The 18,386-nt window shown below is 45.6% G+C and overlaps 1 protein-coding gene across 1 annotated transcript in view; it reads right to left on the bottom strand.

Annotated features, from left to right (window-relative positions):
- rybpb (RING1 and YY1 binding protein b) overlaps nucleotides 1–16,742 on the bottom strand; it is a 21,157-nt gene extending 4,415 nt beyond the window's left edge. Inside the window, exons 1-4 of the mRNA XM_080462527.1 lie at nucleotides 16,587–16,742; nucleotides 15,834–15,959; nucleotides 781–1,101; nucleotides 6–104 (exon numbers count right to left, since the gene is read on the bottom strand). Coding sequence (XP_080318653.1) covers nucleotides 6–104; nucleotides 781–1,101; nucleotides 15,834–15,959; nucleotides 16,587–16,612 — 572 coding nt within the window. The 5' untranslated portion in view covers nucleotides 16,613–16,742. The remainder of the gene's footprint in view (nucleotides 1–5; nucleotides 105–780; nucleotides 1,102–15,833; nucleotides 15,960–16,586) is intronic.
- Between the last annotated feature and the right edge of the window lie 1,644 nt (nucleotides 16,743–18,386).

The following is an 18,386-nucleotide window of genomic DNA, read 5'->3' as shown; positions in this document are numbered from 1 at the left end:
CGTACCTGGAAATGTGAGAGTTCTTGTTGGTCTTGCTTGCTGATTTGCCAGACTGTATGCTGTGTTTGTCACTGGGTGGACCCTGGTGGTTCTCTGATTTAGGTCTGTAGGGGAAAGAAACAAACACACACAAGACATGTGATACGAGCACAGCAGAGGTGGAGCCTTGGCACACTTAGTGTGTAATCTAATCTGATGGATGGCAACACGACTCGACCTGGTGAAGGTGTGAACACACTAATTGAGGCGAGGATTGTAACGCACATGTGGTCGGGGACCTACTAAAATCACAGTGAGCAAAAGTAGAAATGCAAATGTGGTGCCAACACACATCTAATCACATATGGCTGAGCATCGGTGCGTGCCTCCACACGATAACGCAGGCCACAGACATTCAGTTCAGCAGCTTGTGTGGAGGTTTGATTTCCAGTCTGCATCTGGAGAGGTCTCCATCACAGTCTGAATGTTTGCTGGCATTAAGAGAGCTAGTGCTCACTGATGTCAGGTATCGGCATGTTGTCTATTTCTCTTACTGAAACACTGAATGAATCACGGAAAGCAGATGCAAAAAGATTGTTCAATCCCTCAGAGTGATGCCTTTAGTGTTTGATAGGTCCCCTGGTCTTTGAAGGGTTCTGATCTACTGTCACACACTTCAAACAAGCTTAAAGAGTGAGTTGTTTTTCTGCCTTATTTCTCCATTAACATTAATATTAACATTACTTCAGGTGTACATGTAATCAGATACAGTGTAGTGACTGCTGTGATGCGTTCACTGACCTGGTCTTTTTGCTGTTGGGCTTCTTCGTGACAGCCAGGCTGATGTCCTTCTCTCTGTCTGGTTTTTCTTTGATCGGTTGCTCCTTTTCGCTCTTCTCCTTCTCGAGGACATCTACCTCCGGCCTGACCGGCTCCGCAGGCTCAGCCTCCGGGCGTCCCTCTCCGTTGGCTCGCTCTCCGTCGGCTCGCTCTCCGTCGCCGTCCGGGCGCTCCTTGTCTGTGCGTTCGCTCCGCTCTCTTCGCTCCTTCTTGGGTGGTGGAGGCATGGGATACTGCTGGGCCACCTGCTGGGCGACCAGCTGGGAGTTGATCCTGGGTTTCCTGTGGAGAAGATCCAAGGCACAAACATGGATTAGCTTCTCGTAGTGGAGCGGCGAGCTGCCTCTGGCCGCACGCCGTCACTGCTGCAGCTGACAGAGAGGCGAGTGCAGCTCCAGGTCTGAGGCGGGGGGGGAAGTCATAAGCCGTGGCTGCACCCAGCAGTCACAGAGGGTCGGCTTCATGCCGCCACTTCCTGGTGGAGCGGCTCCGTTTTGAGGACTAATCTCATTAGCTGGCGGTTGTAATAAAATGAATGCACAGGATCACAAGGTGGGACATTTGCAGCACGTCACTTAGGTCCTATAATCTGATTACAGGCAGGGCTGGCCCCATTTGTCACAGACTGAGAATCAGCTGGATGTGGTGTTGCTGCCGAGCTCGCCACCAACCACAACCGCTTTTCTTTCCTTTTTTTCTTTAGTACTCATTTGAAACAACAATCTGGATTTATCACTGATCATTCTCCAGAAGCAAGAGTGATCAAAATCACAAGTAGCTGTTACCAAAAAGGGGAGGTTCATGAGAGATCTCAGTATGAAGTAAACACCAAGGAGCGGCATTTCCCTGTCAGCTGTGTGCAGACCAACGAGGCCTCAAGTTGTGAGGGGAAATGCTAAACCGCAGCCTGAGCCAACACACACACCTGCACCATAATGGACACCAGCTGGCAGCGTGTGTGTGTGTGTGTGTGTGTGTAAGGGGGGGACCTCATCAGGGTGGGGAGGATGGCTGCAGCTTCCCAGAGACCAAACTGCAGCCAGCAACATGGATAAACGCTGGGCAAGCATGGTGAGGAGTAAAACCACAAGTACGTGCAAACTGGCAGGGCTCGACAGCGACTGGGGAGGCCTTTCAACCCAGAGCCCAACCAGTTAGACCAGCTCCCTGAGTGTACCTGGCCCTTCTGCAGCCAACTCTCCTCTTGGCAGGAAGAGTTTTTGTGATATCCCGGCGGGGCGCAAGAGAGGAGGGCTCTTGATCCCTGATCCCAGACTCTGTTAAAGGAGACCTGCGGTCAATCGCCGAGTGGAGAAAGTTGAGGAAACGCTGCTTGTTTAAGCATCAGTGCAGATAAACAAGTGTTGCTGCTGGAAAATGAAGCTCCCACGAGTCGCCCTGATTTCAGAGGCTTGCTGCAGAGAGCCGTTTTCAGACGGCGGCTTAAGTGGTTTCCCTCAGCGCTTCAATTTGGCAGCTTCATATTGCCCATCCAGTTACTGCCGTTTTCTCGCACTTAAATCCCCGCACATCTTCCACAATTTACTCCCCACTCCCTGATTCTCTCTACCCTGTGATAACTGAACACTTATAAACTCTGCACTTCGTCCACCTTAAGCTCTCGGTGGTCTCCTCCTGCTGTGGTCTGCTCCACGCTGAGGGGAGTGGGAGGTGGAGCTGATCAAAAGGCAATCAATCGGGGTATAATAGAGCATCATGTTGTAATGCGCGCACTACATGTCAATCAATACACCAGCTGGGGTGAATACTAATGAGCCCCGGGCCATTAGCTGCTTAGCGTCTCGGGGTCTGGCCTTTCTTTCCCTTCTGTCTTTACAGTGGACAAGCTTTTCCTTTTCCCATCAGGCACGTCACAATGTCTCATCTCAACTTGTCAGTAATTACTTCCTCTGCTAAATATTACGGACACATTTAAACCCCTCTTGGAGATGTTGGCAATGTTTCAATATTACAGACAGAAATCTCGGTCACTGGTAGATTTACATATATGAAAATATTTTGACAATATAGTATACCCAAACATTTATTAGCAGCTTATACAAGACATTTTTTTTGTACTGACAACATATATACAATATGTACGACAATCAAACGCTGTTTGATCGCCTTTCCTTTAGAAGTTACCTGAATGTTTGGAGTCTATTGGTTAAAACATACAAGAAAAAAGAACACGTAAAAAACTATAAATTCCACAACCAAAACAAATATATACATGTGCGTGTGTATATATATAAGATACAAAATAATTATTAAATGAGATTTAATTTACTTCAAGGACCACATACAGTCTAGTTTCATCTTGAGTGGACCAGACTGGTAAAATATTGCTATAATAACCTTTAAATTTACACTCCAAAGTTTTTCTTTGTTGTGGCCACAGTGTATGTAATGAAATGGTCCATATTTTTGCAAGAGCCAACAGTTAGTACTGAAAATGATTACAATCCCAACATAAAGTCAATTTTAATGAGATATTGTGGTGCAAAATACAGTGAAATGTAAAAAACTCTTGTATATATAATAATGTAATAATATATAAATCCTATATAACCTCCTTGCTTGGTGGGACCAGATTGGAGCCTTTTACGGGTCGGTTTTGGCCCATGGGCCTTATGTTCTCTGCTGTCAAGGGAACCTCAAAGTAACGGAGAGGAGCTTCACAGAGCAGCTCCCTGCTGCGGAGAAGCTGCGATGATTCAGATCTCCAAACTAATCTCCTCACACCACAACATCTGAATATTCCAATAACCGGGTCCAGGATAAAGCTTCGAAGGTGAAGTGAACAGCTCTGCAACATGGCGAGTGGCGCATAAATCGCACGACACAGCGAATAGATATTGAAATTCGTTGCCAACACTTTTAATAATCAAATTTTATCGATTTTATCGATTCGTTGTTGCAGCTCTAAATACAACCACACTTTTAGATAGAGTCCTCACTGAAGGTGAAACAAAGCAATGCCTTCTGACTTGTTTTCACCACTTCTGGAGTATATCCAGGCCTACCCTGGAAATTCAAACCAAACTTTCAAAGTTCACTGATCAGGACAGAAATGTGAAAGAAATATAAATAAGAGACGAATTTTACCCCTCCAAAAAAATCAAGTGAATGAGTTCTTCTGTTCATCCTAAACACCATATATAAATAAAGCAAATGACAGCGATAAAGCCACTGGTAATCTATGGGATATATCAGGCAGCCAATGAAGGTCTTGTCCAAAGTTTGTTTTACCAGAAAAGTTTTAAAAGGATTTGGTGAGTTTTGTGATGGCTGCTTGACTGGCTCAGAGAAAACCCAAAACTTTAGCTCATTTGGGGGATTCCCGATCTGCAGCAGTCTATTAAAAGTTGTCTAAAGAAAGAGAAGTGGTGAACTGTGACAGGGTCATGGGCGACCAGAGCTCATTTTGGCATGTGGGGTCTGATCCAGCAATCTGCTGCTGGCGGTAAAATAACGGGGAATCTACACAATACCAGACAGGTGGTCATAATGATATGGGTGATCGCCACACACAGAAACAACCAGAGAGACAGTTTAGATACTCTTTAATGACGGGATGATGTCGTGTTTATAGTACCAGCTGTGTGCAGTGAATGCTACATTTGTAAACCACGCACTGAGCTAACACTGCCATTGAAAGAAAATGTCACATTAAGCCAATTCTCTCAAGGAGGGTAGTTTTCCCCATCCCGTCCCTCTTCTGTGAACATCCCGTGGGAGTGGAGCGGCTCCCCAGAGCCCACGCCAATCCAAAGTCAACATCTTAAGGGGGAAATTGCCAGCGTGCCACTGGTGAGAAAGTATGAGCAAGAATTCAGGTTTCTTGTGGGAAGCAGCTCGAGTTACCTCAGAATACAGTCGTGATCACAGCTACAGTGCTGACATGTGTTCACCCACATACAGTATACCCTCATGTTTCTCCAACCCACAGGCCATGAGTAAACACACCGTGATCGCACTCCGCATCCAGCGGGACCAGAAATAATCTGGTTTGGCAGTGAGAGCTGTTAAGTTGAGGAGGTGATGAATGAGCGGCTGACTGGCTGATTGACTGACTGATAAGCTGCGCGCCTCCTTTGCCTGTTGATGTCCCGGTTGCAGCCGGAGATTTGTATGTGCGGTGGCAGGCGCTGCCTTGGTGATTCAGTGCCAGCTGTAAGTCAGCCATGAGTGGCTCCTGGCATGGCAGAGCCACCACGCTCTTATTGCCCCATCATTTATTTACTGACCACACTCGCAGTACTGCTCTGTGGCTCATTAACATGGCTGGGGCTTTAGCTGCGACACCACAAGTGTGTGCCACTTTATTTTATTAAACAGCAGTGGCCCTAGACAGCTGGATAAAGACTCCCACTTACGAAAACACATTTTGCATGAATTCTAAATCCATCACAGATTATGTTTAAATTATGGTTCATGCTGTTGAGCGCAGGGCGTAGAATGTGCTAATTAAGCTGAAAATTACTTTGCAACTGAGCCGCACTCTTTCAAACGTCTATAGAGCAACCAGAGGAGCTGGAAATGACACTGGGAGGAGGACCAGGAGTGAACCCCAGGGCCCAATTGTACAAATTGCTCCAACCTCCCACTGCTGCCAATATATTCCGGGGGAATCCGTGTGCGTGTGTGTGTGTGTGTGTGTGTGTGTGTGTGTGTGTGTGTGTAGGTGTCAAGTGTGTAAAGCCTGCTGTTGAATCATTTCCCACTGTGAGGGCTTACAGCATATTACCTCCCCTTTGCACAACAATAGGCTGTGACTGACAGCTCCTCCTATGCTTACCCCTAAATTCCACCATCCGGGGGGGTGGGGGTGGGGTTGAAGGAGGAGGACAAGTGAGGAGCCTCCCTCTGCAGGAGGGCCTGAAATAACTATCATCATGCTTAAAAGCTCCTAATTCAGTCAGACTGACACCCGCAGTTAAGGCTGCTCCACACACACAACCTGAAGCCGTCACACCTCTCACTGGTCAGGAGCCGTCTGCTGCGAGCACGACAAGGAGAAAGCTGTCGTTTCAGGGAGAGAAGGAGGGACAGCCGACTCCACAGAAACCAAAAACAATGAGTCCCACTGCTTCATAGAAAGGCTGAGTAATACGGAGAGAGAACAACCGATTGAGAGTCTGATATATATATGGGGGGGGGGGGGGGGAGAGAGGAAAGGAGAGCCCTCATTAACACAGCTCTTTTATTTGAAGTGCTGTGTTGAGGACAAGCAATTATTTCCTGCCAGGCTGAGTGAATGCAACAGCAGACAGCTGAGTGCAGAGAGGACACACACACACACACACACACACACACACACACACACACACACACACACACACACACACACACACACACACACACACACACACACACACACACACACACACACACACACACACACACACACACACACACACACACACACACACACACACACACACACACACACACACACACACACACACACACACACACACACACACACACACACACACACACACACACACACACACACACACACACACACACACACACACACACACACACACGTAAATAACCACCTCCACCTTGCAAAATCTTGTCATCCTTTGAGGTGTTTCAAGAACCTGAATCCTTGATTCATGTTCGTTCAGTAGTGACCCGCTGTCTCAGTCAAACACACATGCACAGGAGGACAGAGCGACCATCACAGCTTCTGCCTGGAGCTCATCCCTCACATCCCACATGTGAGAATGCCACAGGGATCCAGTTTGATCACCCTGGCGTCGTGTGACGTGCCAGCAATCATCCAACCGATCGTCTACATGCACTTGTCTGTGTCAACACTTTGCTTTACGCCTTGATCATTATGTAGAAACACACAGCGCCCTTCCCCTCCCCCTCTGTCAGTGTGGAGGGCGATGGAGCAGAGCCCAGAGTTGCCTCTGCTGCACTGAATTTGTTAAGTGGTCAGCTGGTGGATTTATCTGTGTGCTCCATTGTTCTCTACGGAGCGGCCGAGATGCAGGGTTTCAACACTGCTGGGAAAGATGCGATAAACTGTATAGACTGCGTTGCGCAGTGTGTAAACTCACTTAAAATGAGTGAATCAGCAGAAAAATCAACTGACAGCTACTATCAATCATTGACTTCACATGGAAATCACTGTGGTTGTGCGGGTATCTTTACTTGTCAGTTATTTATTTGGCTAATACATAAACCATTCAATCAGAAACCAAGAACAATCTGACAAAGTGCTGTTAAGATACATGTAGGAAGCTGTAAAACTTTCACATATTGTACCAGCCACCCAGCACGTATAGCGACGCATTTAATCCCCAACAAGTTTTGTTATTATCTTGAAGACAAAAATACATCTAAAACTACAAAAACAATAAAACAAATGAAAGCAGGAGAAGGTTCTTCAATACAACACATGAGCAACCTCAGATCTTCATTCATTGACTGGGAGGATTGATTTGAAATATCAGTGGATGGTGGAGCTCAGGTTACCCTGAGAGGAGAGTGTGAATGTGTGAGTGACTGGGAGCGCTGCTGTCACCTCCAGCCATGCGTGGTGGAAGTAATGTGTGTGAGCGAGTGTACCGGGAAGGTCGAATGAGGATAGCACCTCAAGAGCAGCCTGGGGCTATAGCTCCTCTCCATTCATTCCCACTGCTCACCAGAGGCATTAAGCATTCATCCCTTCATCTGCCCCTTCCAGTCAGGATTTGGAGGGCTTAACGGTCACATCGATTCTCCCATTGCCCCCCCCCCCCATGTGTGAAGGCTAAAAACCGGAAAAACTGTTTTTAGTGGCAGCAACTAAATTGATAATCAGCATTTCAATGAAAATATATATTCATGTACTTCCGGAGCAACAATTGTGACTGAAGATGATTGCAGGTTTTGGTCAGTGATTGGCATTAAATATTACTGCTAACTGTGCATTTATGAAGGATAAAGCAGCCTTTTTCTGTTTCTTTGTCAATATAACAACAAGGGCGATGTGACATCTGTAATCTGACATCATTTTGTGAATCCAACTCTTTACAAGCAGCTTCATCCTAGTGTGTGTGTGTGTGTGTGTGTGTATGCACGCAGAGTGCATTAGCCCCTCTGCTCTCCCTGCTATCTTTACATTCTGGTCTATTTCTGGCAGACAGCTGAAGCCTGAAAACCTCTGCCGAAGGTTTCATAGTAAATGTTTGTATTCACCAACAGTTGCCTGGGAATCATTTTTTCCAATAGTGCGTTTGAGGTTTCTCAGACTGGAGGTGCATGTTTGTGTGTAATTACCAAAGTAAAGAAAACACACACATACAAAGGAGAAGGGAGGGGAAGAGATTAGATTAGCTAAGACAGTTTAATTGCTGGTAATGAACAAGACAAACGGAAGCCTTTGTTACACCACCCTGGTTAACCAGGATAACTTTTAGCTACGCCTCTGAAAACAGGTTACTACAGATTTATACTGAAACACACAAAACTTTCACAACTCACAACTGGAAAGTAATTGATGCTCAATGAGGGGGGTTTCCCAAGGATTAGCTCTTGTACACCCAGATGTTTCTATTAACACCTAAGACACTAATAATTTCAAAACGCAACACGATTGCTTTTGTGGTTGACAAACTGGACTGCCTGGAATTTTCCGCAACTCAACAATGATGAAACTTATTGCTGGTTGTAACTGAGCAAGCATGTTGCATCACTATTATCAAAAACCTTTAATACACATGTTAACACCTCAGTCCAGGCATGTCGTCTTCTTATATCTTAATAGAAGTGCCAAGTGTCTGTCTACATCGGCTTTTGATTAAAAGTATTTGGACCAACGTAGGTTTCTTTAAAAAAAGTATGATTTCAAAAAGGTATACATAGATCATTGTAAATCAGTAGCCAAACACCTCATGAGAACAGAAAAAAGAAAGAAAAATCCATTCTAATATTTCCTCCATGGCTTACAATTTACAACTACTTGTGAGCGACACTCTACTTACACTTGATGCCCAAAATGTTTATCCCAAACTTCCACGACAGACAGAGGGCTAAGAATTACCCAGGTCTTTCCTGTGGGGTGCCCGACTCTACCCTCATGTATTTTGCCTGTGAAGCAGTTTGTGGCTTGGAAGATTCTGGATAATATGAATATTATAATATGCCTGAAAAAAATGAAGTGAGACGGCAGTGCTTCATGTGCTGCGGTCAGCTGACTGTTTCACTATTCTTCGGAGAAACAAAATAACAGCTGATTGGTGGTGGCGGATCGACGTTACAAAGGGAAGCCTGTCGCCTCACATTGAGTGAATGAACCAATAGGGAAACATACATCTGAGTGTGTGTGGAGCAAATATCAATCAGCCACTTAATACAACACACTTTCTCTGAGAAAGTGCAGGTCAGCAATAAAAAGCTGTCTTTTCGCTCAATATCCATTTCTAGTCAATGAAAAATCATGACATTAGATTCAAATGTTTGCATGAAGGTTCTTTAGAGAAAAGGGCATAAAATATACTAAATATCATGTTTCTGGATTACTGACTAGTAGTGACTTGTATAAAAACTAGAAGCATAAAACAAGAACAAAATAAATAAATAAATAGTAGCATTAGTTCTGTGAAGTCGGATTTGGAAAAACAACCAAGTGGACATTTTGCGTTGAGATTTTGCCAACATTAAGCTAAAGAAAAATATTTTCTGATCATTCTTCAGATTTGGACAGCCCCCCCCCAAAAAATACAAAATTTATGAACTGTTGCATGATTTTAGGATATTTCATTGTGTTTTAAACTTGAACGCAACATTACAAATGAAATGAACAAATTAGATCACAATTGTACTTTTTTGTCAGTAAATTTAAACTGTTTTGGGTCTTTTTCAGTGGTTGTTTTCCCGGAAAGCACTTTTACTTACACTTATTCCTCAAAAATACATTTAGTTGCCCCAGCATTGAATGTCTGAACAGAGCAAAGAAGTTCACATGAGGAATTTCAACTTTTTGAAAAGTCAGCCGGCATGTTTTCTTCTGCTTCTATGGACAGGCTCCAGAAGTCACACCATCCAAGTGAGACATAAAGGAGGAAGGTAATTAAGTCTGTGATGGATAATCTTGGAAAGAAATGTTTCACTCTGCGTCTGCTTCTGTATAAAAGAGGCCTCACTCACACACTGACATATCTCTCCACGACTGACCTTTCAGACTACCAGCTGCCTGGGACAGCGCAGACGAACAACAAGTCACTGCAAAGGCACTGAGCACATTGGTGCTCCTTCCATCACTTCACTCTGCATCATTCATTTATTTACCTCCCTTCTTTGTCTGGTGCTTCGCTTTCTCCTCACGCCTCAACACCACCTTCCCTAAATCCCACTTTTCTGAGTCGGTCTCATCTGCCCCTCTGTTAGCCCTCTCCTGCTGCTTGCCCCTGGTGTGTGTGAATTGTGTGTGAAGAAAGCCCGGTCACTGTGTCTCTGCTGTTGTGTTGTTACGCAGCCTGGCTTGGACAAATAGAACACGGAGCGGCGCTTCTGAAGGGGAAGGCTCTGGTGTTCCACACCAGGAGAGCGACACCAAGCAGGCAAACAAAAGCAAGACGTAAGGGAAGCAAACACCAAGAGGTAGAGTCCGGGATGACTGCTGCAGCCAGGACTCAAATCTAAAAAGAACATGACCTTGGCTTTTACCTGAACGGACATCAACTGGATCAAAACACAAGGTTCTGATTCTGAGTTCATTCACTAACATCTGTAGTGAATGACAAGAGAATTGTTGTTGGTTTCTGTCCATTGATGTATGGATTAAACGGTGGAGCTGGTGGAAACAGAAGAGTCCGGTCTTTCTCGCTGTCTGGGTAATGATGTGCTTCGTTCTGCTTTAGCCCCTGGAGACTCTCGGCTGAGTGAGCATGTCCTCCCCCTCACAGCCAAACCCCCCTCTCTTCCACACGGGCAGACACAAATGTCCAGCCGCTGCGCTCCACTCTGTCCTTTTACTCTGTTCTTCTCCTTGTCCTCTTTTGCCCTCCTCTTCTCCTCACCCCTTCAGCTAACTGAAACTCCACATCTCCCTTAGTCCCTTTTTGTCCTCGCATGCCTCGTTCTGTATTTTCTGGAGCGTCCTCGCTCTTCCTCCTTGTCCTCATGTGCCTCCTTCCTGTATTATCCGGAGCCTCTTCTCTCCCTCGCTGTCACACTCATTTGCTTGCTTCATATTTTTTCCTGAATGGGAGGAGCCCCCAGATTCAACAGCTCTCTCTCTCTCTCTCTACATTTCTGTTTTGTCAGATTGCCAAATTGGCTATTGTATTTAATCACTCACACACTGCCAAATCCCATGAAGTAATTAAGAACTTTTAAATCCGGCAATTAACATGTAAAGATTAGGGCTACCCGCTCGTGCTCAGGGCTTTAGTGCAGATGCTGATAATGCTGGATAAGCAAAAGCAGTTTCCTCTGAGTGGGGGGGGGGGGGGGGGGGGGGGGGGGGGGGGGGGGGCAACGGGCCGTGGAGGAGGTGGGGGTGGGGTGGGTGGGCGAGGATATGAATTGAGCGCCAGCATGTCTCTCTTATGTAATTCCATTATCCCAGACAATTTGCCTTAATGTGACAGTGGTAGAATCCACAGATTATAATGACTCTATTCAATCATTGGAGAAGACAAGGCGGGCGCACATACCAAAACACACGCAAACACGGAGACGCACTGCAATTACTCCCCAATAATTGTCCTGCCTCAACACACACACTCACCCACAAAAGAGACACACTGGTATATTTCATCTGCTATGACTAATGAGTATCAGGCATGTTTCAGCCTTCGTGTTTTTTGCTTATTATCGCGTAATCTGTTTCCATGCTCTGTAGCTTTATGAGTTTCCTATTAAGTTCTTATTTTAAAGCCACAGACTAAATGCAATACCCATTTCCACCTGCAGTTGTGAAGAATTAAGGCTGCTTTAAGCTTGATGTGTCCACGAGCTCTGCACGGCTCCGTGCTGCCGAATCACGTTATTTTAGCCGCCACGGCCCTCCACGCGGCACTGTTCACGTGGACATCACCACTCCGTGCGCCTCCAAATTTCTCTGACTAGACGGACTGAAACATACGGAAAGAAAGGCGGAGCTGAAGAGGAGGAGGACTGAAGACTTGATTCTAAAGACACAAAAAGCATAAAGCTGCACATCTACACTGAAAACACAAGATTTGATTCAGAGATGCTGATTTGCTTCAGTGTCACACTTCAACAGAGGGAAAATTTAATTCAAAAGAATAGTTGCATGCTCCGGTCTGCGCTCCACTTGCAGGATCACCTGCTGGTGTCGAAGAGAAGAAGTCTACTTCTTCTGCTCTAATTTAATACTGCGGTGCAAGTGTCGGTGCAAGTGTAGTTGCGATGCACTGCCCCCTGCAGTTTGGGAGCGGGAGCCGGGTGTAGTATAAATGGTACACACATTCTCTCATGCTGATTCTGCACGTCACGCCAGTGCATCAAGCATAAAACAGCGTTTACAGTAAGTAGGTATTGCTGACCTACATGTGTTTACCGTTGTCATCTCCGATGTGTGACAGCCGTCTGCAGAAGCCTCAGGTGACTGAACAGATTTGTTTTCATTCATAGCACAGCCTTACCCGATAACTAAGTACTCCAAAAGCTAGTTGTCATTCCACAGAAGCCTGGTGACGTGAAGAGGACAAAGAACAGTTGTGTGGAAGAATGTGTCATATTCGCTGAATTCTGCTCAGAACAGCAGGTTGATGGAGCAGCATGCCCATGGGTATCTTTTTCTAATCTGATTCAGAAATCAGACGGTTCCATTTACATGAACACTGACTAAAGTCATCAGATTGATATATGCGCCAAGAATCTCATCCAACTTAGTGAAAAGAACAATCTACAGATATTTTTGCAATGCGATGCCGACCATTTGTGACGTGCACATAATCCAATAACCAACGTCAGTGTTTGTCTTGAGAGTGTATATCTGAAGAAACATTCACCATGTTCAAAGTCTGATCAAGGAGTGTTTTATCCGGCACCTTCACCAGGAGTCACGTGATGACATTACATAACTGACCTGTGCAGTAAGGATAACCTGACTTTAACAGCTCCAATCAGATCAGAATCTTCTGATAAGAGGCATTTACATGAAGAATTTTCATTGTGAACAGGCTTTTCATTCCAGCTATCTGCATCTACAAGAACACAGCTTCTGGCATTTAACACCTACAAATCATGTTTCTTGTTTTTTTTAAGACTGTTTGAACTCATTCTTATCAACAGACCTCTTCATTAGATTCCTCTATAAAAAAAAAAAAAAAATCATAGTAAAACAAACACACCGAGTAGCTTGGTTCATTTTGGATTTCTGTTTAAAATGATTCAATGGTTGAAACGTCCACACTGTGCTAATCAATTGCGACGGTTCAGGTTTTGCAGCCATGCAGCAACCGGAGCTTCAAATAAACTGAGCAGTATTTAACTTGTTTATTTAATGAAATCGCTGCGATGCATTTTGTTCACACGAGAGTCATCCATTTATACAGTTTGATATAAAGCGGAGATGAAAGAGTTGAAATGGTTGGCTACAGAGCAACAGAGCGCAGATAACAACACAGCAGTCAAAGAGCGAGGTACCTCAAGACTTCCTGTGATCCCCGCCATCAATCACGTTTAGAGGGCTCCTAATGGTTTCACTCTGGGCCTCGGGGCTGCCAGAGGTGCATACCAAACACTGCCACAAAGCAAACTCAGGCACAGCGAAACAGTGTCACATTCACACGGTGACCGGGTTCAGATGCCAGTAACATTTGAATATGATAGTAACCACTGCACGGGGGGATGCTAATGGAGGCCCTTCTCCAATTACCAAAGACGGGTGCACTGAATACAGGGACTGAACAACATGGGCTGCTTGGACTTGTAGATTAGCAGCGAGGTCAGGTGCAAAAAAAAAAAAGGGGGGGGGGCTCTTGTTTAAGAGTCAGAAAAGCGGAGGCTCGATTTTGCCTACTTGGGTATCATGTTTCATCACCGAGCTAGACTCGGTCAACAGGTTCATTAAGGCTGCGCTCGCCGAGTGAGGAAGGGGCCTCTCGCTGCATGCTGATGCCACCGCCAGAGTTTCGCTCTCATTAACAAACATTTTTGACTCTATTAGCACATAACACAGACGTAGCTTACCTTCCACTGGTAGGGAACAAAGTGTGGTGCAAGCCTCGGTAAGATTGTAAAGCACTATCTTTTAATCACTGTAAAATATGCTGGCTCTGTGATCCCAATCAACACCTATAGAAACAACTTGTTCTAATTGCTGGTGCCGCCCTGAACTTCAGCTCATCTTCTCCCTACTCTGCTTCAGTCGATACCAGCTGGCAGTAAGCATATGTGGACACAACAACAGTCATGTCACAGCGGCCACACAAATCTATACATAAGCTAACCCATCTTGAAGTAACACAAAATGATGATCCAAATTTAACTCCAATTTTGACTTCTTACCAGCAGCAAGGAACTCCAATTAGTGAGCACATGTGTCCTCGTGCATAAACGCTCATTCCAAGTAGAGCACCAGATAAAAGCGGTTGATACAAACATCCACACACAGCCTTAAGTGTAAATCATTTTGCTGAGAGCATCTCGCTTCGTCCGCTGCCTTGCTGGAATACATCAAACAGTGAAGAAAAAGACGGACTAATTAGCACCCATTTGAATAAGAGGCAGCAGCACAACTACACAACTTTAATCAAAGGTTTAACTGTTCAGATCAAACAGTGAATGTGTGACAACCACTCCAGTGATGTCATGTGCTGCCATTTACCAAATACAGACAAACTGGGCTGTTGCCAAAGCGCGTGGGGTGGGGGGGGGTGGGCAGGATGGCTATACGACGCGCTCGTCTCCGCTTCCTGCTTTCATGCAGCGTGCTCAGCCTACATCATCAGCTGTGGTCTTAAGATACACGCTGCTGGGAAAAGATCTCAGAGGGAGGGGGGAGGGGAACCAGACAAGTATGATGGACCTCAGTCTTTTTGGACTGCCAGTACACTGGCATTGTTGTGAAACTGCAGCCAGAAAGGTTAAAGAGCATGGGGACTTGTCAACAAACCCACAAATGACTCATCTGTCTGTCTTTCACCATGCAACTGATGTCATAAGCAAGTCGGAGCACTAAAAGAGTAGGTGTACGCATTCACCTACACACAAAACTGAAAGTGAATCCCAACACAATTTCATATTAAATGATGATTTCATCTGGGTTTCCCATAAGACGAGAACTTCTGCTGACATCATCGAAAAAGTGAGAAAAAAATGCCTGAGACACAGCATGGTTACTGTGTCTGAGCACAAACACGTGAATCCACTGAAGTGTTGAGAGAGTAAAGCAAAGATGCCGACTCAAGTTTAGATTGAAAATGAATACACCTGATGAGCATCCTTCTGTGTCTCACTGGGCTGGGCACAAAAGGTAAAAACAGAAAAACATTCTGTCACTGGCAGTTCTTTTAAGCAATCCCTTACAGTCCATCCTCATTCAGGACACACCTGATTGCCCAGTGCATTAAAAGGATCCCTGCAATCCTACAGGTAGGCGAGATGCTCATGCATGCATTCACCTTGTTTCACTCGTGGAAGCTCTCCGGATGGCTCCGTGTGGATGCACTGAAGCTGTACAGCCATCATGAAGTACGGTCCCTCATCCCCCCCCCCCCCCTCCCCCTCCTCCGGCTACAGTGAGGCAGCCAGCCTACCTACACCAAGCATTAAAAAAAGCAAAGCGATGAGATGGGCGAGAGTCGGGATAATCCAGACGATATTGTGTAAGATTGTCCATCAACAAGCGCCCCCCCACCCCCCATCCGCTCAAAGACAAACAAGGCTGTCGATCAAAGTTGTCATCCCCTCAAATTGCGATGCAATGCTGCTGCTGCAGCCAGGCAGGCAGGCAGGCAGGGGAAAAACGAGACGCTCAGACGAGAGAGGGAGAGAGGAAAAGAGAGAGAGAGGGGGTGAGGGAGCTACATTACCTTGTGGATGTGCCCTTCCTCACATCGCAGATGCTGCATTTGAAAGCCTCGGCGGTGTTCCTGAAGGTGCAGACGCTACAGTCCCAGTAGCCGTCGTCCGCGGTCTGTTTGGCTTGTCTTTTTGGCCTGGACGAAAAACACAAAAAGGTCAAGTTAGTTTGGTCAATACCACCAAACACACCTCGCGAAAAAAAAAAGGTATCGACTGTGACAATCGGAACGTCCCGGCGTGTAATAAAAACCGAGCCGCGGCGCGGCACAAAGCGCGTCCCGGCGGTTGTCATTGATATGTGGGCTCGGAGTCCCGGAGAGAACAAGCTCCCCGGTGGATCAACCTCCCCGGTGCCAAGCGGGGCGACTGTCCACACTGTCCGACTGTATCGCCAGCTAGGCTGCTAGCAGGCAGGCGAGCCTCGCTACAAAATTTCGGCACCGAAGGCTTAGCATGTCGGCTAACCAAACCAATATCAAACAATGACCATTTCGACATTGACCCTCCAAAAGGCTTCGTCGAGACGGAAGAGCGTTTCGGGGAATGCCAGGCGTCTCCTCGGAAAAAATTCCCTTTGTCTGTTAAGTGACGGTAGTAGGGAGCGAGAAGCCGCCATAGTGACTGCACTATTCTAGCTAGCTGTGGCATACCAAGTGAAAAAGGGAGAAACGATCCCTGCGTGAAGGGAGAGAAACGCATCCAAATATCGAGCCCCGCACGCACCAAACCGGCCGAAAACGACGGCTGGTGGCCCGCATTACCTGGTAGGGCTCTTCTTATCGCCCATAATGAAGAGTAGTCCTCGAAAATAAGCAGAAAAAGGGGGCCTCCGTTAATTGTCAGTGTAGTAGGATCCAGATAGAGCCGTAGCTAGAGCCGTTGCTGAAGCTGTTGGCAGACAGGCTCCACTCAGCGCTGGCTCGAGGCACGGCACAGCGACTGACTGCACCGCACCACGTGACCGGCCAACGGCCAATCAGAGCGCGGAGGGCTTTAAAAGTCTGGATGGATGTTTAGGAGCTATTTTAATAACCACGAGAGATGTTTGACAGACCTCATATCACCCAGACACACACACACACACACACACACACACACACACACACACAACTCCATGTGTTTCTATTAGTTTTAGTGCAAAAACTGACTAGATTAAAAAAAAAAAAACTGACATTTACAGCAAGTTCTTTAAAACAAATTGGGAAGTTTGACTTTTGTTTATGGAGCAATTTCAGCATTATCCATCCATCGTCTGTACCACTTCATCAAGTTCATAGGCAGTTTGCTGGAGCTCGTGCAGGGAAAATACTGGACAGGTCACCAGTCCATAGAGACCAACAAGTTCACTCACAGTCACAACCACGGCCCATTCAGGTCATCAATCCTTTGGACTATGGGTGGGAAGAAGAAAGGATCAGTCCAGATTCAAACATGTGATGACACCAGGGGCAGCAGGACATTCACACTTAACAAACTCAAAACACAGGCTAAATTTTTTTACATTTTCTTGGAATGCTACAGCTACTCTTACTAAAGCACGACAATCCCCACTAAATAAGTTAGAAACTGAGAACGTCAAGGTTGTGTGTGTGTGTGTGTGTGTGTGTGTGTGTGTGTGTGTGTGTGTGTGTGTGTGTGTGTGTGTGTGTGTGTGTGTGTGTGTGTGTGTGTGTGTGTGTGTGTGTGTGTGTGTGTGTGTGTGTGTCCTCTCGTCCATTGTCAACTGGGATCCGGCCCAGCTTCCAGTTGGATAAAGCAGCATACAATTTAGATGGCTCTATATTAAGTAAATTAGTAGGATCAACTTTATTGTCTTTTGGGGCAATTGGAGAAACGTCTTCAGAATAGCACTGCAATGCATTCCTTCAATAAAAACATCATCACAAAACAATCATAAAGCAGTTCAAAGTGCACAAAAGAGTGCTTGGTGCTAAAGTGCCCAAGAGTTCGTTTCACATTTATCTACTGCACTTTGATTTTTTTAAAACACTGCTCAACAGCTTACTGGAGACTGAGGACAATTATAGTTTCACACAATTTGTTTATCACTGGAAGTCTTCTTCCTAAAAGAGAAGTTCATTTTCAGAAGACACATGTGAGTCGAGTCAGAAGAAATGTTTATTGCTCAATTCATGAGTGACTGGTTGTATAGATTCTCTGTGGACTCGTATTGTTTGATATCATTATATTCATTGCTGCTTTGTGCATGTTAGCATCAAGCTGGCTTGATCAAATTAAGGACAGCAGAGATTTGGAGAGATTAGCACTCTCATATAGACTGTTGTGTTTTCTCATTCTCCTCATTCTCTGTGGTGTGTTCATGTTCTCCCTGTACTCATTTAGATTTTCCAGTCCACAGTCCAACAATATGCATGTGAGGCTAATTATTGAACCTAAAAACAATATTCCCACAGGTCCAAATAGGCTGAATAAATACAGTTATTCTGCAGTAATTCACAGTTACTGTGCAGACAACTGAAACGCTTATGTTAAGTCTCTAAAACAGGGCTTTTCAATTTCTGACTCAGTGAAGCTTCCCATAAACACACCTCTTTAGTTAA

The sequence above is a fragment of the Lipophrys pholis genome, assembly GCF_963383615.2.
Source record: "Lipophrys pholis genome assembly, chromosome: 4".
Lineage (NCBI taxonomy): Eukaryota > Metazoa > Chordata > Actinopteri > Blenniiformes > Blenniidae > Lipophrys > Lipophrys pholis.
This window is presented reverse-complemented; position numbering and strand designations above follow the sequence as displayed.